Source organism: Caenorhabditis briggsae (assembly GCF_000004555.2).
Source record: "Caenorhabditis briggsae complete genome, chrX, whole genome shotgun sequence".
Classification (NCBI taxonomy): Eukaryota; Metazoa; Nematoda; class Chromadorea; order Rhabditida; family Rhabditidae; genus Caenorhabditis; species Caenorhabditis briggsae.
In genome coordinates, this window is record NC_013491.2 from 8,700,814 (window position 1) to 8,722,631 (window position 21,818).

The 21,818-nt window shown below is 38.1% G+C and overlaps 4 protein-coding genes across 4 annotated transcripts; 2 read left to right on the plus strand and 2 right to left on the minus strand.

Moving 5' to 3' along the window:
- Window positions 1–299: 299 nt before the first annotated feature.
- Window positions 300–2,121, plus strand: Cbr-ckc-1 (the record flags this gene model as incomplete). The annotated part of the gene is made up of 7 exons (XM_002644346.1): window positions 300–428; window positions 594–844; window positions 890–1,016; window positions 1,060–1,285; window positions 1,731–1,879; window positions 1,925–1,998; window positions 2,049–2,121. The coding sequence occupies 7 exons, from the start codon at window positions 300–302 to the stop codon at window positions 2,119–2,121; spliced, it is 1,029 nt and encodes a 342-aa protein (XP_002644392.1).
- Window positions 2,122–8,570: 6,449 nt separating this feature from the next.
- On the plus strand, window positions 8,571–9,206 carry CBG14238 (the record flags this gene model as incomplete). The annotated part of the gene is made up of 1 exon (XM_002644347.1): window positions 8,571–9,206. One exon carries the CDS (start codon window positions 8,571–8,573, stop codon window positions 9,204–9,206), a length of 636 nt encoding a protein of 211 aa, XP_002644393.1.
- A 2,562-nt stretch (window positions 9,207–11,768) lies between these two features.
- On the minus strand, window positions 11,769–18,258 carry CBG14239 (the record flags this gene model as incomplete). The annotated part of the gene is given in 17 exon segments (XM_045239496.1): window positions 11,769–11,941; window positions 12,322–12,427; window positions 13,772–13,890; window positions 13,953–14,018; window positions 14,072–14,207; window positions 14,650–14,742; window positions 14,791–14,974; window positions 14,989–15,017; window positions 15,069–15,515; window positions 15,833–15,934; window positions 15,986–16,113; window positions 16,153–16,420; window positions 16,984–17,206; window positions 17,254–17,383; window positions 17,615–17,802; window positions 17,854–18,107; window positions 18,157–18,258. The coding sequence occupies 17 exon segments, from the start codon at window positions 18,256–18,258 to the stop codon at window positions 11,769–11,771; spliced, it is 2,748 nt and encodes a 915-aa protein (XP_045095368.1).
- Window positions 18,259–19,390: 1,132 nt separating this feature from the next.
- Window positions 19,391–21,686, minus strand: Cbr-cgr-1 (the record flags this gene model as incomplete). The annotated part of the gene is made up of 9 exons (XM_045239497.1): window positions 19,391–19,540; window positions 19,763–19,858; window positions 19,907–19,976; window positions 20,554–20,699; window positions 20,748–20,858; window positions 20,905–21,123; window positions 21,237–21,430; window positions 21,477–21,541; window positions 21,586–21,686. The coding sequence occupies 9 exons, from the start codon at window positions 21,684–21,686 to the stop codon at window positions 19,391–19,393; spliced, it is 1,152 nt and encodes a 383-aa protein (XP_045095369.1).
- Window positions 21,687–21,818: the final 132 nt, after the last annotated feature.

Consider the following 21,818-nt stretch of genomic DNA (forward strand, 5'->3'; position numbering starts at 1 on the left):
GTAAAAAATTGCGATAACAATCGAGAATCATAAAAGTGCCCTTTACACGACGTTGGATGACTGCGTCTCTCTTTATTACACCTGTTCTCCAGTTGCCTCTTTATTGTCTCTCTCAATTCATTTTGTCTTATCGTTCCGTTCTAATGTCTGTTGATTAGATTGACAGTGAGAGGGGAAGAGGGAGAGAGAAGTGAAGAAAGATAGATGTTTTCGATTTTTTGATCAGTTTTCAAGAATTCTCATTTTAAAAAATACCATCATACTAAAATAATCCTATTTCAGTTTGTGTGGAGAAAGGTATGGCTACTGAATTTCAAACTTTCAACGAGGATCTGTCTCTTACTAGTCAAACGGAATGTGAGGACTCAGCTCGTGCAATTCTAGCCAAACTCAGACCTGAATGGACCTCATCCGAGATAAAATTCGAGGTTAGTCTCGAAATGGGAATTTTCGAAAGATCTACTGTAATAAATGGTTATTCTGTTTTTGAAAGTTTAAAAACAAGTCCGATAATGTTTAAAAAGGAAGAAAACTTTAGTATACAACTGTCTTCCGTCTCTCAATTCCAATTAACTTTTATCAATTTTTTTCAGTATTTCTCAGTCGGCATCACTAACAAAATCTTCTCCGCTGGATTCGGAACCGAACACGTGATCTTTCGTGTCTTTGGTCACAACACCAGCAAGGTTATTGACCGGGAGAATGAAGTGACCGCGTGGAGACAGTTGGCAAAACATGGATTCGCTGCTCCCCTCTACGGAAAGTTCAACAACGGACTCATCTGTGGATTTCTGGAGGGGAAGAGTTTGAAGATCGAGCAGATGAGAGATTCTCGTTTCCATATGTTTGTTTGCATTTCAAAAATAGTCGAAACAAGTCCAAATTTCAGGAACATTGCCAAGAGAATCGCCCAACTTCACGCTTCTGTTCCGACCAATGGAAAGACACTGGTGTTCGAAAAGATGCAGGAATTCTTGAAACAGTTAGACCCGAAATTCGAGGATGCTACAAAACAGGTCAGAAGAAAAAGAAAAGGTTAAACTGGAAAATCATTTACAGGAATTTTTCGTGACCAACTTCCCACAAAACCTTGCCGCCGAAATCGAGAAGGTCGAGAAGCTAGTGATCAAATCCAAAGAGCCGGTAGCTTTTTGTCACAACGACTTGCTGGTCCACAATATTGTGTTCAATGGGGAGACAAAACGCATCGAGTTCATTGACTACGAGTACGCCTTCCCAAACTATGCTCTGTACGATATTGCTAACCATTTCTGTGAATATGCAGGTATGATAATCACTTTTATGAATTTTCTTTGCTAGGGAACCTCAAAGACCTTGTGAACCCACGTTTTTTTTTTTGAATGATACAGGACAGGTTAAAAAGCCTATCTAGGCACCTCTAAAATTTTTCCAATGCGCTCCCCAGTTTCAGCCAAAAATTTTTTTCCAAATTTTTAAATTGTTCCAACAATTTGATTTTTCGAAAATTTGAAAAAAAACGAGAAAAATTTCAATCGTGATTGAAATTTTTAACTGAAAATGCAATTTTTGTTAGAGAAACTAGATTCTAAAATCATCAATAGTGTCTGAATTGGCTATTCTTAACTTAAATGAAAATTTGGATTGAAACCATAGTTTACAGGAGGTTAAAGTTCCCTCATCAGGGAGCTTTTTTAAATCAGTTATACTCCAAGCTCTTGATTTCTTATTAATGCTAAAAACAAATTTAGGAGTCGAGGGCACCCCAGACTATACAAAATGTCTAACCAAGGACGAGAAATGGCTGTTCATCAACGACTATCTTCACTTCAAAGATTCCAAAAATCACTGCGACGTTCGCATGAAAGCAATGTACAAACATCTTCCGTTGTTCGAAGCTGTAAGAACATTTTGCGATACTTCCATCTCTAAATCTTAATTTCAGACTGCTCATCTCTTCTGGGCCATTTGGGCCCTTGTTCAAGCTCAAAACTCAACCATCGACTTTGACTATCTCACGTGAGTTTGAGCAATATTTTGGAATGTCAAACTTTTTTCATGTTTTTCAGCTACGCTCACGCTCGCTACGAACAATATGAGAAACGGTTCCAAAAGTACATTGGTAGCGTCAACCATCATTAATCTGCAAGATATGATTGTTGTGATTTTTTTATAAATTTCGATTTGCCCCTCCCCATAATTTCCATGTACCCCTCCCAGGTTAGAAACCAATTCTGATTTCTAAAATCCCCTATTTTCCCTATTTTCCACATTCCCTCTGTAGTACCATTTGATTCTGTGATAACCAACTTCCAACACTTATAGTCATCATTTGAAATAAAATTTCCTTTTTGTAGTCTATAAAAAGAGAAGAAAAAAAAACAAAAATTGAAATGGGAAGTTTTTATGAGAAGTTCAAAGTTTCAAATTTTTGGTTGGTTCTTATCAGTCGTTGTTCTGGAAATATTCTTCACAGTGTAGTCGGGTGGACCAAAGTGTAAAAACTCTGTGCAAAAAAAGTCTGGGTACACATAAAGATAAATAATTAGTTATTCATCTTGCTCTGAATCAGCTGGAAGCTTCCAGAATGTCTCTACTGAAAAATTAATAAGGCTCTATCATAAGATGTTATCAGACATGTTTATTTTCTGGTTATTATCTCTATTTATGTAGTCAGTAACAGTAATGAGTCACCTCTAAATACTGGAAAAATTCGAAGTTCCCTGAAAAATTGAAGCCCTGTCTTCCCTTCATTCAGTTTTTTAGTTTCTACGATTTTTCCCAAATGGCATTGTTATTTTCTTCAAAGTTTCTGTTTGTTAAAATTCAAAAATTAACAAAAATGTTGAAAACATTAAACAGTAAACCCATTAATTTTCGCGAACTTTCTATGTATTTTTCACCTTTTCCTTGTATCGGAGGTATAAACATGTATGTTTTTCTCACGTGGCCCATCAATTATTTTTGATATTTTTGAGACTGGATGAGTAAACATTATAAATGTCCGCAAATTCGAGAAACAAAATGTCACTGGGTCCATTAGATCTATGTATCCTTCTCATAGATCTTCGATTCAGAACAAACGTTCCTTTAGTCTAGTTTAGTTCCAATCTTGTTAATTTACATTTAGAGTGTAGGGCTATCTATTGCGAAAAATGAAACAAAACCCTTATTACTACCTCCCCAATTAACATTTTCAGGGTCCAAAGAAGTGGATGCTCCGGCTTATTACTTCCAGAAGATCTATTTCGGGAGTATGACCCTCGAAAAATTAATGAACAAGTTTTTTTGACGCAAGATATGTACAACCATAAAACTCGTCATTTTTCGTACTAGTCCAAAAAGTTTTAATCAATCTCCCCTTGACTGCTTCCAGCAACTTGGATTTCTAATTTTAACTTTTCAATCGCTGCGTGATGTCCGCAATCTTGACTGCTGAATTTTAAACGATGACTTCGTGCAGCGGAAACGCATCCCGGAATCTTCAATGTTTTTGATGACGTAGGATGTCATGAAGACGAACATCTTCTCCCTCTCAAAATCGTGCATTAGTCATGAAATGGAATCGTTAAATTTCGAATTCAAAAAATAACTCCCTGTCAGAAAATATAGAATTTCGAGAAGCGATATACTATTTTTGGAAGATATGCATAAAAGAACAAGCACTCTTGTTTTTTCAGACTATTTAGAGGAGATGGGTCTCCAGATGCATCAATTAACGTTTTAGAAAATGAGTTGTTGATCTGAATGCAAAACAAGTCAAAATAATGAGTCCCTTTTGATAGATGGTTTACTCTTGGAAAATGACGCGACAAGGACCGAACTTTTCATCTGGAGCGAAGCCGAGAAGAGAAAAAACTCGACCGACTACAAATTTCGAAACTTGTCTAATTGATAATTATGCAGATCGGTTAAATTGAATTACGTTCCGGAACTAAACGAACACTTGAAATAAGGAAAGAGGAACAAAATGTGTTCTGTCTAGATTATTGTCCTTGGTTAATTCCATTTTTCACGATCAATTTTTTTCTTGATTTCATTTTTTCAAATTCGTGCGTTTTCGAATTTAGGTCCTTTACATATATTGAAGAAACACGAAAAATACACAAAATGAACATCAGTTTATCAACTTGGTCCAATTGAGACAAAAATATGGCACTTTCCGTAACTGCAATATTTCGATGCCGGACATGTCACCACTATCATGAAAATACAGAAAAATAAATAGGTTTTACGCTGAAGAAAATTTCTACTTTTGGGAAAATTCCATTATACTCCCCCCCCCCCCACACACACAGTTACGACCCCCCACGTACTGGAATAATCCCCCAACCCGTTGAAAAGTGGGTGGGGGGGGGGGGGGGGGTTAAAAAGGTGGGGTCTCAAAATGGGATGATCAGGGGGGGGGAGGGGGAATATTTTTCAGTTCAAAATATCTCCCCACCGTTAATTTGGGGTGGGGGGGAGTTATTGGAATCCGTGGAAATCTTTCATTATAACCCCCCCCCCCACACCAAACCAATATGCACCCCCAAACGGAAACTTCGGAATACCACCCCGTGTGGGGGGTCAGATTCGAACAGATTGCGGGGGAGGGGGTCATATTGAAATGATGGGGGGGGGGGGGGGGGGCTTATTTGAAATCTTAAAAAATTTCTAGGGGTCTTGTTTTCAAGGTATACTCCGATTTAGGGTGCTAAGCTTATTTTTATTTGGAACCTTCAACATTTCTACCCGTTATTGCCTAAGCCTATTTTTTGTTGGGGACTGGCATTAAATGATTATTTCTCTAGTAGAATGACAAAAAATGTACGGTAATATAAACCAGAAATCAGGGAAAATTGAGAAAAAAAGTAGAAAAAACGCGGAAATCTAAAGAAAACTAACAAATAACCGGTTCAAAATCGATAAATAACACATGTTTTTCTATGCGTAATTTGGCTGCGTATGTTTGATCTTCAGGCAAAAAATCAGGAAAAACATTTTTTGAACCCCACCCACCTTATGAAAGATGGTGGGTGGGGGTGTATCCCAACATTTATGCCAGGGGTGTTATATTGGAATGTTTCGGGGGGCTATACTGGAATACACCCCTACTTTTCAGTTGTTTTCACATTTTTCGAATTTCAGGGTGTTTTGCATTCTGAAACATATCTGTCTTTCAAGCCTGAAATGCATTTGTTTGCCTGTACAATTTTTATTTGCTTGTTTGTTTTTGGCAAACTTTTCTTCAAAAAAACTTGGAATGAGTTTTTCTATCATATTGTATTTCACTCAATCCATTTTCCAAATCCAACCGGATTCTAAGAATTGAAGATTTCCTGCAAAAAAAAAAACGGGACATCCGCTCATTTTTTCTTGTTCTAAAATCCGGGAATTCGGCAATGTTGTTTTTTTTGTGAGAAACATCTCCTTATTTTTTTGTTAATGGCATGTTGCAGACATCTTCATATCTCTTCGTATCCTACTTTCCGAAGGCCCATCATTTTCACTTCGAGCTTCAGATCTTAGAATTTCAGAAAACTAAATCTAGAATACATTGTTCAGTGTGAACGTCGAATCAGAAGAAATACGTCAATGTGGTACAATTCTTGTTCGTAAGAGAGTCAAGGAAATAAGGAGAGATTGTGTATGTAACCAGAAATGTGACTGGAAATTGTGAATTTGACTAGGAATATTGTACTATTTGGCAGTCTTTGGTACGCAACATTTGTCCCTTCTGATCGACTCCGTCTATGACAAATGAGCACCCAGAAAAACAAGTTGACTCGAAGTAGAAGATGAAGAAGAAGAAGAAGTACATCAAAAACCATGTCTATAAAATCGTGATGAATGAATAAAGAGATAGGTGACCTGGTCTTGAGTTAGAAAAATAAGATCTTCTTTTTGATTTCTCAGATTTGCAAAAGACCTCACGACCTAAAGTGCTGGACCATTAAATTTAGCCAATCATCCCTGGAAAAATGTCAAAAACTTGACAGGGTGTGAATCATTTTCACCCTGCAAACCTTGCACGAACTTGCGTAGCTGATCCCATCTATTGTTTTGTTATCCAGTTCCAACAATATAATACTTTTGATGACGATAACGGAAGAACGCACATCCTTCCCTATTGATGGGTACGCTTCGTACCTGACAAGCAACATCCCCTCGTGTTATCCTGCTCATTTCCGTTGACAATGAAGATGAGAAGCGTGCGCATCAATGGCTTCTGATTAGGTTATCAAGATTCTATTTCAATCATCAAAGGCGTCACAAAAGAGGGGAGATGCACGTGGATTATCATTTCTTTTTGAAATACACTCATTTTTTCTACGTATATAAAAAACTTCAAGACAGCGGGAAACTAAAGAAAGCCCTCATTGCAGATTAAGTACGTCTATTTTCAGCGTTCTGCGGAGACGAAAATAAGTGTGGGAAGAAATGTGTGATGACACAAATGCAAAAGCTTTTAATTTTAATCTTAGTTGGTTTTTTTTTTCTTAAGACCCCTTTTTTCTAGCGTAGGAGGAATTGGATTTGAGCCAAAACTAGATTTGGGTCAAAAGAAGCCATTTAGAACAATTGCAAGGAAGGGGAAGTGCATGATGAGTATATGATCTGTTTCTTTTGAGATAGAGATGATGAATGAATCCAAAATTATATTGTGTAGCTCCCAAAAAAACAACTGAGAATCAAATTGTCTATCAGTTTCATGAAATTCAAAGAATTGGTTGTTTTGAACCTAAGCAATTGTTTTCTCAAGGCAAAGTTTGTATAAACCAACGAACATGGTCCCATTCCCCGTCTCCTATTGTTTTTCAAGAGATTCTTCTAAAAGAGGAGCCCAATTATCCTATTCTAAAAATAGATCCCTTATTGCAGGAATACCCCACTCAACAAAAAAAAACAGATTCTTAAAACGGAAACCCTCGAGTACCCTTGTTAAAAAATGACGTTCATTTTTTTCAGCATAAAAACAACATATATTACGGACCTAGTCTTTTTAGGAATCTGCGAATCATAATTGATGTACTGACCCTGATTTTGTGAGTCCCACGTATCAATGACGTCGGGAAAATTGTCCATGATGAGAGGCATATTTAAGTTAGTTGTGGTTAATCCTAAAAGGTTTTTTTTTCAGTGACTAGGATGGGATTCATAACTCAATTTGCGACTTATTCAGAACTTTTTCACTATAGTGCCTTTTCTCGGGGAGAACACGGTAACCTACACGTATACCTAATGTCAAACACTACAACATAGTTTTTTTCAGATTTGTTCCAGAGAGAGGAAACAGCTGAAATTTTTAGAGCCTCTATTTCTGGAGGCGCTTATAATATATTCATTCTCAGAGAACGGCATTCATCTTCTCTCTCCCCGCCTAAAAAAAGACGATATAAAAAACTACACCACTTTTTTTAGGAGAGCATTCTAAACAAGAAAGAAGCGAAAACGGATAGAAAACTCCGTGTCAGTGTTTTGGTCCCGATAACAAGTTTAATTGCCTTAAAATGGCGTCATCTCCATTTTGGAGTAAAGTTTTTTAATGAGTGCAAAAGCGCAGGAAATACTTTTTTGCTGATGGTCCCATAAAGTGACACCATAGACACATCAACACCACACCCACATATTCAGAACGACTGCTGCTGCTTCCGAGTTGACCTGAAACCCGAGATCATCTATTTTCATTGTTGACTTTGACTGCAAAAATGACTGGTTCTGTGTAAAAAATCTGGAAGATTGGTCAATGCGTGGGAGGCTTCGCTCAGTTACCCGTTCGCGCATGATCATAAAATAAGTAGCCCAAGGAAGGAAGCTATAAAAGAAGAGAAGACGAAATGATAGGTGAAATGATGAATGGTCCCTTCCTCTTGCATAGGAAATGATTTTTCAGACTCCATAGGTTCCAGAATGTTCTTCTATCACTTATTCATGATGGAATGGACACTTTCCACATAGCTGCTTGTTCCAAATCTCTGAAAAAAACCTCTGAATAGTCAGATTATAAACAAGTAAGAGTTCAGAGGCTGAGAATCTAGTGAACACAAAACTTTTCTCTCCTCCCGAATCTGATGAGCGTCGTCATTTCTAGAAAGCCGGTGGTCGTTTCCAGAGAGCCGCCGGTTCCTCTAAAAAACTCTTTCAACCATGTTTGTTGTTTTTCACCCGAAATTCGAAAATCCATTCTGGTGAAAGCAAATTTTGGAAATGTCATTCACCCTAGCCTCGGCGACTTTATACATTTCATTCATCTCCCAGCTAAATTTTACGACTTTTCCTTCCAAACCTGCCATTATTCTTTTTTTTTCTCCCGTTTTCCTTTTAACAAAAGGACACTTCTTAGTCGTGCCTTTTTCTGTTCCACTAAACACATATCCTTGTTTATTAGTGCCCATCAGATGCGAAAAAAAGCGAGAGACTATTCGAGACGAAGAGGGACGGCCCCCGCGCACGCCTCTTTTTGGCTAGAGAAACGAGAGACACAAAAAGGAGAAGAGAGCTCTAGGCGAACTGAACGGTGGGGCGGAGCCGACCCGAATTCAAGACCCGCCCCAATCAGTTGCTTCTTCTCTCCTCATTCCCCATCCCATCCACACCACACTGCAACAATGCTATCGGCTCAGCCGAGAAAGTCTATCATTGAACTTGCCGAAGACTCCGGCCTTTTTGATATCAACTCATCAGACCTTGTTTTCGAAGCCTCTGCTAATGGTATTTATTACTATGACTATGTTCTAAGCTCCCGCCGGTGCCCACCTAATGAGGGAAACGGTAAAATGCTCTATTTGGCCAAATTCGACGAGCGTGTCAACTTGGAAGTATTCGAAACTGCACATATTCCACAAGAACTATTCGAAGATGGTCTTCCACAACACGATCTTGGACTCATGACTCTTGGAGTTCTCATCTGGAAGCATACCATCGCCAAGTCTCGTGTCCTTTGCCTGGTCCGTAACATGGATGGAGACACTACTCAGCCACTGGAAGCTCTGAAGCGTGCCACATACAAATTCTCGGTCAGTCACCATGTCCAAACAATGTTCCCACGTCGGGCGTCGGTGTCTTCTGGCTCTTCGTTTGGCAGTAATCATTCTTATCTTGCTGAAGCAATGCGTATGAAAGTTCTTCTGTGTCAATCTCGTAATCAAGTTGAATATATCCCCGCCCAAGCTGTTCGTGAGACTAAAGCCCTTCTCAACCCATCTAGTAACCCGATTCTTTGTCTTTGCTTCCCAATCGTGTGATCTACTATATTTTTCTCATTAGTCAGTTCTCTTTTCATAACTCGTCAGTTCAGTTTTTTTGTTTATCTCTCTACAACGATTTTGTTTCTTTTACTGGTTTTCTGAAATCCCCATCTCTTGTAAAAATGCCCCGATTTTCGTGATTTCTGTTGGTGGTCCTTTTTCCCCTTCTCTCTTTTTTTTATGAAACAATCACACCATTTGGATACATTTCCTTTTTTGTTTGGGTTGGTCTTCAAATAAATGCTTGTAAATTTGAAAAAAAAACCCTGTTCAAGTGTTGTCTTATTTTTCAGGAACAAAAAATTCAGAAAGCTTCATTCTGAAATATGTAGATAAGTCTCCTCTTTTGCAAAAGGAAAAAAAAGTGAGAAATCATAAAAACATGACGACATGCAGATGTTCCTGTTTCCATTTTTTCGCCTGTCTTTTTTTCTGACTAAAAAATTGGAGATCGAATTAGTCGCGCCTAGTTGAAGCTGTTCGGAAAATTCCGTTTTCCATCTGCATAGAACTCGATCAGTTTCAGGTTTACAGATAGAAATCGAGATTTTTGCGGAGAGTAAACATGTTTCAATATTTCCAGAACTTTTGGGTCATCATGAAGTTGTGAAATCGAAAATCTTTTGAAATCATAGATCCACATTTTCAGTCTAATGACTTTGCCCTAGCGTTCCATTTTCCAGATTGGATGTTAAAATCAGCTCAGATGACCTTCGAATCAAAAATAAGAAAATATCTGAGCGAATAAAACACATTTTAGTCTCTCTCACCCCCACATTTCATCTCTATTCAAAACTCGAACCAGTGTAACTTATTTTGGGACCAAGTCTTCCGACAAAAAAGCAACAAAAAAGAAGTTGTATAGATTGGATCGGTCGCTTGTGCAGGAAATAGTATACCCACCCGACAAAACCGGAGAACCAGCTCAATTCAGCTCAAAAATGTGTCAAAATGGGCAATTCCGGCTCCGAAAGTTCTAGAAAGGAAACCTCAAGGATTATTGACCGAATTGGACTCTGATTTGACATATTATCAGTTGCTTTTAGTTGTTTCTTTTATTGTTAAATTTGTTTTTCGATCTCAAGACTTCATTTTCCTGAAAAAGCAGGTGATATTTTTGTTTTTTCATCTGGTCCACGAATAAACTCGAGAACTACCTCTCCTTGTTTTAAAACTCCTAATTCCTGCAGCTTTGTAGGGCTTAACTTGAGATGATCATCCGAACCTTTTACTCCATCATTCTTCAAAAAATACGTGTTCTTTCCATCTCCACCCACTTCCTCCGGCATGAAAAAAGAACACAAAAAGTCACACTCAAATGCAAAAATACAAGGAAAATTAGTCTCGGCTGCTCGGCGATGAAGCATGTGTTAATCGGTCGGCGAAAGACTTAATTCATATGACGTGTGGCAGAAGGAGAAGAAAAAAAACATATAAGGAAGTCAGGAAAAATGAATCTAGTTTTTCAGAATTGTTTTTTTTCTATTTTTCAGACATGAACTATGCTCTGGTCATTGTTGTGGTGTAGTGTTTACAGATTTTGTGTTATAACAGGGGGAAAGTGCAATAAAAATTTTCGAGAAATTTCTTTAGATCAGCTGAAAAGCTAGAAATCCGGAATTGTGAGGAGGAAAACAATCAAAAAGAATTGTTATTTTTTAAGCCAAATAGATCTGTATATTCAAAAAAGTCCATTATCCGAAATCCAAAATACATTTCTTTTTTTGGTTAAAAGTCTAAAATTAGTCGTTCAGAACCAGTAACTTTGAAAAGTTATTTTCGAACTTCCGTTTTTTCGTAGTTTTTCTTTCAAATCCGGTTCAATTTTTTCCCAAATAAAAATTTTCAAACTATTTATATTTGACCTTTTCTTCACAAAACTACTGCGGGGTGTCCGGAAGTTTGAGATTTGGCACTCTTTTTTTTTCATTCAACAGGTGTTCTTCAGACTAGATGACGTTATTTTGCGCATTGCATAGAAAAACGTCTGGGTCCAGATTCCCACGATTAAGTCGTTTATGGAGAAGCACGTTCTCCAGACACGTAGTTTTTTTTGAGGAAAAATGTTCTAAGAATAGTCAGTGGCGGGGTGAACAAACAAATAAACGATACTAGTCAAAAAATAGAGAGTTCACTTCTCTGATTTCATTTTAGTTTTCCGAAAATATTCTGATGTAGTTTGTAGACACCTGAAGTTTACGATTGTCTTGTCTGTAAGAGAAAATCGAGAACTCAATGATCACGATTTTGCTTCTGAATGCCTGAAGACTCAGGCTCAAATCCAAATATAGAACTTCAAATCTAATTAGTTAGTGAAAAGATGAGCAACCAAGATGCATTAAGTCGGCTGAAAATAACATGACCACTATTGAAAAACAAAAGTATATAAATATCATTGTTTATTGGTACAGTATGTCAATCTTATTGACCTGGAACACTGATAATAACGAACGAATAATTGCACGTTTGAGTGTTCGAGAAAACCCATTTTGAAGGTTAGTATTATTAAAGGGAGAGCAAGTTATTAATATTATTATTATTGTCAACTCGAGTAACGGATCATCCAGCTCGGTGTACAGGACAACAAATTCTGTAGAGACTGTCATGTGATGGGAAGCAATCAGCATTCTCGGGACATCGGCTTGGCGTCCAAATATCTTGATCAAGCCCACACGCAATTACCATATTGGATTGATCTCTGATGGCAGAGTCCTTGGAGCAGAATCGAAGAACTGTAAGATAAGTGTTTATTATCCCATACATCTCTTGTTTTTTGTTCCTTGTCGTCTATATTTTTTCACATGTACTGCAATCCGCAATAATCTTGTTTCAGCCGCGCGGATTATTATCTTTTTTGCACCATTAGTCACATTGAAATAACACATTGAATAAATGTTCAATAATCCGTTTCTTTCATAAAGGGATAAATCGGTTATTGTTTCAGAAAAACTATACAATAGACGTTTGATTTCCCAAGTTATAATTGGAAACAGATGTGAAAAACAAAATCCTGTATTTAACAAATTCTAAGCTCGACTATACGAAAAAAGAGGCACGAGGTTAAGCTGAGCAGTCTGGATTAAAATCAATTGGGGATGTTTTTTCAACTTACTTGATTCTTTCTTAGCTGGTCGGGGCCTTGGGGTATGATAGAAGGCGTTGGGGTCGTAAGCGGTAGTAGTTGGACGAGTAGCACGGGTTGGGGTTGTGACAGGGATCTGGAAAAATGTGAATCAGTTTTGTTTCAAAACTGGAAATATATTTCTTATCTACAGTATCGGTTTATTAAATTCACAAAAAAAACAGGTCTTTCAGTTGGTTTCCGGCCATTTTGACTATTTTCAGGAGTCTGGATCTGGGTTGCCAAGTTTTCAACCACTTTGAAAATTTTAGCGGATGTTAAGCATACCCAGATAGAAAACATTGCATTCACATTTTTGGAAAATTCCTAATTTTTTTTGGAAAATTCCTAATTTTTCAGCTTTGTTTCTTTTATTTCACGTTATCAGTACAAAAAAAAGAAGCCGAACAGGGGTGTCATTCAGAAATCAGCTAATAGTTAAAAAAAAGAAACTTTTAAAAAGTTCTGGGAATTAAAAGATCTTGTTTTTTTAAACTCTCTAAAATTTTCAAAGTGATCGGAAACTTGACAGCCGAGCTCCAGACTCCTGAAAATGGTCATAAGTCAACTGAAGAATAAGTTTTTGTATATCTTATGGACCGGTACTGTATATTCGGAAGCTAGAGTTTCAGTTTTGTTTTTCGATGTTGAGATACGATTTTAATTTTCCTTTCAATATCAGTTCGTTTGATCACTGAATTTTTTTGCAAAAAAAGCTCAGGTATTCAAAAAATTAATTTCTATTTTGCCAATTCTTCTTCAAAGAATCTGCCATCAAGTTCAATGCCTTTACAGTGCTCTTCAATCTTTCAAATTCTCGTTCTTTTGGTTGTTCTGTTCCTTTTTTCTCAAGAAACCCATCTTGTGACGACAAGTAAATTAGAGGATGTAGTATCCGGTTTTTCACACTGGATTTTCTCGTGTCTACCCTCTGGTTACTCATTATGACGTAGTATGCAAAAATTCTCGGCAACCCTTCGGTTTTTCTGCCTATTCAATTTTCTCCGTGTGAGCTTTGTGCTCCTGTTGTGTTGTTGTTTTTCCTGTAGCACTTTTTTCGGTAGTCATCATACCAAGCACGCTGTACGTACGTCACGGACTCGTCTTATTAAAAATTTAGCTCTCCCATATAGTCATATTTGTTGTTTTCATATGCGTAGTTGTGTTGAAAAGGATGTTTCTCATATTATTCGATATGTCCTAATTATCTTTTGTTGATGACAATTGGAATCCTTTTCTGCACGCACATGTGAGGGGGAGCAAGGATTAAAAATGACCATTCGACTGTTTCCTCTTGTTTCCTCTACGACAACAACATAAAAATGATGCAAAAAAATAGGAATATGGAAAAAGATGGGGATGCGGGGGTTTAAAACCAATGAAGGAGCTAACATTCAGATTAGTGCAATTCGTTTCAGGATTATCCTAATGCATTCCTCACCTGATTGTCAATCTCAATCATCTCGGATTCTTCTTCCTCTTCTTCTTGGCTCCCGCCTGTTCGTTCTGAGCTCTTCTCGTCATGTTTCTGGTTCTGACCGGCATTATCCGATTTCGAAGCTGGAATATGATCATTGAGGCGACGAGCTAAAACGAGAATCTAGGCAGTGCCAGGCACAAACTTTCTGAATCAAATCCGTCCAGATTCGTCATTGAGATGGTTTCCATCATGTCCATGTTGTCCATAGCTGAAAACGACATGTTTATAAAAAGGGCAGAGTAGATCAAAATGGATCATCACCAATTGGAAGTCCGTTCCGCGGGATGTGGGTTTTCACGCCGTCCTTTTGTGGAAGTGACACTTTGTCGGCAAATTGAGCCTCGGCAAAACTATTGCGAACTGGAGCACGACGAATGTCACCTCGACGAGCGCTGAGCTAAATGAAACCTTTATAAGTACAATGAAAGTCAGAAATTAAGTATGATTTTGAAAAATAGGGACAGGATAGCTAGCGTGAACAACCTTATAAAAGCCACCCCACATTTGCACTTTAAGCTCAAGCATTTCAACTTCTATAAGAGATATCTAAAATATGTCAACTGATAAGATGTTGACTATATTATGAAAAACATTTTATTAGTTGACAATTTTTTTATCTGTCACAGGAAATAAGATAATTGAGCTCGAATTTCAAGTATACCGTAGCCTTGTTTTAGTGAGTTTAGGGTATTTGTGAAATAAAAAAAAACTCAAACCAAATTAGGAGCAACATGTTTACAAGGACGAATATTTTGCTTTCATGTGAATTATTGGGTTTGAAACTACTACTCTACAGTAATCACATTTTCACTGTTGGAAAATCTCTTGACTCTTCTGACCTTGCTGATCACATCCTCCAACTCTTCATCCTCCTGAAACTCGATTCTTGGCGACTCCTCAACTGGCTTCTTTCTTTCAGATGGAGCTGGTTGCTGAAGATTCTCATCTTTTTCAGATCATCTCATTTCCTGTTCGCTCACCTTGGTCGTCGTTTTCAACTCTTCCATCTCATCAACTGGATCATCAAATGGAGACAACTGAGTTTCCTCATCAATGTATCTAGCGTTATCTTGTTGGTTGGCACGTGTTTCAGCAATTCGTCTGGTCACCGGAAGATCACGACGGGCTGATGGAGTGGTTGTCCTTCCACGGAAACGGCGTGGTCTAGAAAATTATACGATTTTGATTTTGACTTGAAATGTGATTTCTGGAATTTCCTAATATCCTATGATGTGTGTGATCAGTTTATGAATTAGACAGATTTCTCAATGGATTTTTTGAAAATCATACTCTGGAGTTGCATGTTGTCTTCTAGAGGGTCTGTCTCTCTGCTCCATAGAACTGAAGAAAGAACTCGACATTTTTTGGTGGTTGGCTCTTCTGTAGTGGTAGTTGGACGAGTTCTTAGTCTAGTCACTCTGGTAGTTGTCACTTCCTCAGTTGTACTAGGTTCCTCAGTTGTAGTTGGAGTTTCTGTTGTGGTGGTTCTTGGTCTGTGCGCTCTGATCACTTTCTTGATGATCTTTTTGACAATCTGAAAAAAAAAACTTGCAAAAAACATTTTAAGTTTTAGCCGGATCATCCGGACTAGACAGCCCACCTTCTTTGGCGGCATGGTAGTCTCAAAATGCATTTCAACGGATCCGTTTATTTCGGCAACAATTTTATCGGTTGCCTCGTCGTCTTCGTCGGAATCCCAGATATCCTTAACTCAATTTTTCGACCATTTTCTTTTGCGCAGGCAACAAAACTCAAGAAAAAACGTCACAACAATTCGTGAATAACAAAACGCGTTTGTGGGAGTTTATTATGAGAGCCAAGTGCAATCAGAAGTTATTAAATTTGTATGGACACCAAGAAAAATATGACTGTGATGATGTGTGGAAAAAATAAATACATACAGGGAAGGGACGAGTGAACCGAAATTGGGTGGAGGTGGAAACCGGACAAAAACAAAATATTCAAACCGAAATTGAAACCGAATAATAACACAAATCACTCAGAAAGCTCATCAAGGCTTACAACATGTGGTCGGTGAGTTCTGATTGGAGAACGACGACGTCCTTCCATATTGACTGGTTGCAGGTTGGAGAAGTCTTCTCCATCGACAGATTTTCTCAGTGGCTTTAAGAAATCTTTGATAAAATACGGTACCACCCAGTAAAAGTGACTCACCAAAAGTTCTTTCGAGAATCTCTGCTTTCCAGCTGGCTGTGGGAATTGTTCATTCTCGAAATTCACATTCTCCAAGTTTTGTGGTGTTGGTGGTCGAGCGGCTGGTGGGCCGGCGCGTGGAACAGGCTCTGGAAATTATGTTCGGAATATGCTAACTTTCTATTTACTCCTCATACCAATAGGTTTCTCGTTTGCATTCTGCAAAAGCTTGTTCAAAGATTGCTGGAATATTTGTGCAGCCTTTTGTTCTGACTGTGCAGATCCAATTTTCTTCACAATATCCTCGACAAGCTGTTGACTGAAAACTGGAGTTTCCTGTGGGAATGTTGTTTCCTCGTCTGGAATTGGCTCCTCAGTGACAGGCAGCTCTTGCTCGACAGGGACTTCTTCGGTGGTTGTGGTAGTTGGTGGAAGAGTGACGAGGGCCAAGGAGACCTGCATTTTTTTGAAACATTTCAAACACAAGCGAAAATTTGTCAATTTTCGAGGAATGAAGTTACATACTTTATCTGTTAATTGAATACACAAAATTGTGTTTTTCTATTGGTTTTTGAACCATTTTAAGAAATATGGAGCTCGGCTGTCAAGTTTCCTATGACTGTGAAAATTTCGGGAAAGGTAAAACATACTTAGATTGAAAACTTCAAATTCCCAGGATTTTCGAAAAACTCCAAGTTTTTCATCTAACTGCCGATTTCTGAATGAAACCCCATTTTTCACCTTTTTAAATACTGAAAAAGTGAAAAACCGGTGTCTTTCAGAAATCGGCAAATACCTAGAAAACTAGAAATTTTCAAAACATTCTGCAAATACACGGTTTACAATCTATGACTGTTTCAAACCATCCAAAATTTTAGAAATAATCGGAAACTTGACAGTGAGGTCCAGATTCCTGAAAATGGTCAAAATGTCCAAAAATCAACTGAAAAATATGTTACTGTATATCTTATTGACCGGTACTGTATTTTGAGCTAGAATTTCGATTTTCGATAACCTACTGTGGATGGTCTACGGGTTGTCACTGGCGGAAGAGTTGGAAGCGGCTCTAAATCTGCTTCACTGATATCAGCAGCATCTAATGGGAGCTCAACAAGTGGAAGAGCTGGCTCCTGGAACTCAACCACTGGAGCAGCCTTGACTCTTGCTGGTGGATGCATGGGAACTCTCAATTTTGTTGGACTCGCTGACTCAAACGATCCTTTTTGCTGTTTCACGATTTTCCTATAACAATCAAAAATATAAAGTTTCATTAGATACAAATAAATTACAGTGGGTCTTGTTTCTGCTGTAGTTTTTGTTCCGATTCCAAATTCTCGTTCAGTTCCTGGGATACTGGAGTTTCCTCAGTGGTCGCTGCAGGTGTGCTTGATCTGATTTTCTCATCAGAAAGGATTGAAGCTGAAATGGTCCCTTGAGATATTTTTTGAATCCTCCATGCACTAGATGTCACAAGAAAAACGTAATAAAAAAAGCTACTTTCAACATCTGTTGAACATATGTCGAAAATTTTTTACGAACTCTTAGCTTGTCTCAAAAAATTACACTTTTGAGAAATGAGAGGACACTTGAAACTTGATAATCAAGTAAAGCTGCAAAATAGTACGAATTTCGTTCTGCGAAAATACTAACCCGTTGCACGAGGAGCCAAATCGCAGAATCTGACAACATAGTTTCTCTCCTCAATTCTGATGGCGTGGATGAGTTGGTTGTCGTGCTCGATTACTGTACTTCTGGTGAGTCCAATAGGTTTGTTAAACACCAAATCTTTGCAATTGAACTCATCACGAGATCTCAGACGGCAGCACATTGTTTGGATTCTGAAGCAGCAATTTGAAACAGTTGCTGTTTGGTTACTATTAATTTAGTACCTGGTGTCGGAAAGTCGGGTGATTCCGGCAAGATACTCTCTTGGAGCACATGTGAAAGTGGTGTTTTCGTCAAGAATCGGGTCGATCATTTGAGAATAGTGGCAATCTTCGCGTTCGATGTCAGAAACACCAACTGGAATGTTGATCCATGGATAGAGGTCTTCAACGGTTTCACACGACATATCAAATACCACATCTTGACGCTTCTGACCAACTGATTCTACCATTCTCACTGATAACTCGGTGGCAGCTGCCTGAATAAAAGAGAATTTCTCAAGAAATAGAATTTTAAAAATAACTTACTCGTTTGGGACATTCTATTCTAAAATTATCAAATGGAGAGGACACAAAAACATTCTTGGCGGCTACGGTAGATACCAAGGTTAGAAGCAACAGATGCCTCATTGCTGCAAATAAGAATTGGCAAGTGAGTTGATTGGCAAATGACGCGCGGCGATTTTTAAAGGATCGTAAAACTGTCGAAAAAAGAGCTAATACAGGATACGGATGACAGAAAAAAAACAGGAGACTTGGGGGGGAACAAGATGGATGAACAGATAACGAAAGAGAAAGGCGGAGTGAGAAGTTTTCGAGAGTGTGGGCGAGTGGTGGGTGCCCTAGGGCGTGCGCGTCGGTTTCTGCTAAGTGAAATGAGATGATGATGTCGGTTTTCGCTTCTCCCGGGAATGGAAATATGTGTCCAGACGAGAAGGATCGGCGCGGAATCGAGATGATAACGGTTAAACGCGGTCATTTAACTGTGCGCGTTCCGCGTAAACACATGATAATCGTGGAATTTTCACTGATGAAGAGAAGGGCGAGGAGAAGCAAGATGAACCGATTTGAAAAGTTTCATAAAGAAGAAGGAAATTCAAAGATGGCATATATATATATATATATATATATATATATATATATTGTTTGATATCTCACTCAGATTAGAATTTCCATTTGTATTGGAATTTATGATATTCATTATTGCGTTATGGGAAGTTCGAAATAATCTTTTGAACTTTCAGATGAACAAGTTCATCAGACTAGTTGACATTGAGACATGCTAAACCAAAATCCCTTTCCAAAATGAATGAAGAAGCAACTTTAGGAACCACGACTGGGGTAAAAAAGGAATAAATCGGTTTTATCCATCCAATGATACTCTGATTTTTTTTTGGGTCACAGTTCCCGATAACAGGAAGAGGAAAACTCTGGTCACAGGTGAATCAGGAAAAGGAGGAAAAGTTTCTTTTGAAAGCGAAACTTGTCTGATTGACCCGGTTAAAAGATGTAGGAAACAACGGAAAGACGAATGAAGACACGATGCGGGCAGTCGGGGTCGGATATACTTTCGACGCGGGAAATGGAAGAGTTCAATTCGTCTTCTGGATGTGCTAATCGATATCAACGACGTTTCACTTTCTAACCTTTCCAAGCAGACACCTTTATATATTCACAACCAAAATCCCAAATCACACAGTACACAAAAAGAGAAAAAATTGAGTTAACCTCAAGACATTACATCGGAAAACTACAATTATGATTATTCCAAAATGATTTTGTATTTGACATCTTTCCCGAAAAGCTTTCCATGCGAGTTGTCAAAAATGAACACATACTCTCCGGTCTCCTCAATCTTGAAGGATCCAATCTCTGGGTGGAATTCAGTCAGACACCGGAAAACTGGCCATACCTGGAAGTAAATTTTTTGAAAACATGATATCAAGTTTTGAGCAAAAATCCGAATCATTGTACAGAAAATTTTTGTTTGTTTTGCAACCTGAGCTGATAAGCAAAACCGTGTCTTCTAATCATCACAAAAAACCAAAAAAAGGTTTTTTTGCTGACCACTCTCTCTTGTCCACATGCAAAACTTGTTGTCAATATGATAAGAAGAAAATTGAATAAAACTGACTACTCGACCGTCTTTCTCGATGCTAAAATCAATGTCGCCACTGCTAACACGCCAAAGCCAATGGAAGTGCTTTCCAGTTTCACCGTACATTTTCACCTGGAACGTGATAATTGGGGAAGGATAAAAATATGAAAAGAGTTTTACCTCGGTTTTGGATCTGGCAGATACGGAGATTTTGGTACGGTCCACTTCCAGTTTGTGAGAGTCGTTGTACCTGCAAAATTAAGATGGAAAATAGGAATTTTGAATTGTGAAAAACTCTGCGTGTACAAATGACCAAATTGTTTGCAACAGAGTATCACCATTTTTGAAGAAAATTGTATATTCTCAAATAACATTGATTCACTTTATCTCGGTTCTTGTCAAAGATATCAAAAAGCTATCAACAGATAAATTGTTCATCATAATACCATAAGTGTTTTGCCAGTTGACACATTTTTTAATCGTAAAAAAGAAATAGCGTTGACTGCGTTCAAAATTGATTGTATAGTTACCCTTCTATAACAGGTTTTTCGATAACTTGAAAGTTATTGGAGTTAAATTTTAAGGCTTACCGTGGATGCTCAAATGGATCTAAACTTCTGTAGCAGATATCCAAAAAATTAACAAAATGCAAATTATAAACAATTTTATCATTTTTAGATGTTTTTCTTTCAAAAATTCAGATAATAGAGCTTCAAATAATGTCATTGAATGAATTTATATCAAAGCATTTACTGTGAATGTGCTTTCGGACTTTCAAAAATCTGTCCCACCACGTTTCCCCCAAACCATGTCCTCCTAACACTAACCAAAGATTCTCGGGCACTTTTCCTCCCATCCGGATATCTCCGCACGGATGTTCATGTTTCTTGTTTCCTCCCCAATGCATGAAGATGTTCTCCTCGCCAATCTCCTCAATCAGATGATTTTTCCAGTCCTTGTCCAAGAATCGGACCTGTCGAATACAAAAACTGATGCATTCGAAAAAAAATGTAGTGGATACCTTCTCACGCGTCTGCGAGGACAGAACCGGCGACACCATCGCATAAACCACTGACATCATCGCCGGACAGTTGATAATAAAGATTCGACGAGCAAAGTCGGGGAAAATGTTCTGCATTAATCGGTGAAACTAGTAAAAGTGCAAGTAAATAATTTACCTGCAAAAGAGTGAGCAGACTCATGTACACTTTGAGTGTTGGCGTGTAGAGCAAGTCCATGTTGAAACCATCGAGATCCATGATTATGATTACTCCCATTTTGCGTTGGGTTTCTGCCTCGGTTTTACGGATGATTTTGAAAGACATTTCAGTCTCCGAAATACAAAGTTGGAAGAGTTGAGAAGTGGGACCAGCTTTCACCAAAGTTTTTGGATGAGCCTTCAAAAAATTTCAAGATTTTGTTTGTTTCGAAGAGTTTATTATCGTAAAACGTAATTATTTTTCTATTCAAAAACTTCAAGAATTCCTACTTCTGTCCCAAAAATACGAACCTTTGCCATTGCTTGCATGTAGACCACATCACCTCGTCGGCTTTGGCCCATAATACCTCCTGGAAAGTACTCGGCGACAGCTGACATCTTCTTGATGTCTTTATTTATTTGCTCGACGCTTGTTGTCTGGTGATTGTTCATTCCAAGATTCACCAATGTTTCGATGGCGTAGCGCATCTTTGGAATGATCACGTCTGGAAGACGAGAGTCTAAAAAATATTGAATATTTTATGAGCTCACCAATTTTGTAATCCCATCCCATCAACCAACGCAGCAATGAGAAATCGGTATCATATTCAGGATATCTGAAAAGGCAGATTTTTTTCAGTCAAAGGAAAACGTAACCCACGTCGCCAAGATATCCTTAGTTTTTGATCTCAACTCTGCAATCTTATCTTTCTGATGCTCCGTGAGCTCGGTGATATGTGGATAGTGGTTCTCAGCAACCATGTCTAAAAATTAATTATTTTAAGAAAAAAATCAAAGACAAACACAAATGTTTAAATATGTGAAGCCATCTGAATGGGGAAACTGATAAACTTTTTTTCTGTCGAAATTGTGTGATTGACCAATTTTCTCGTT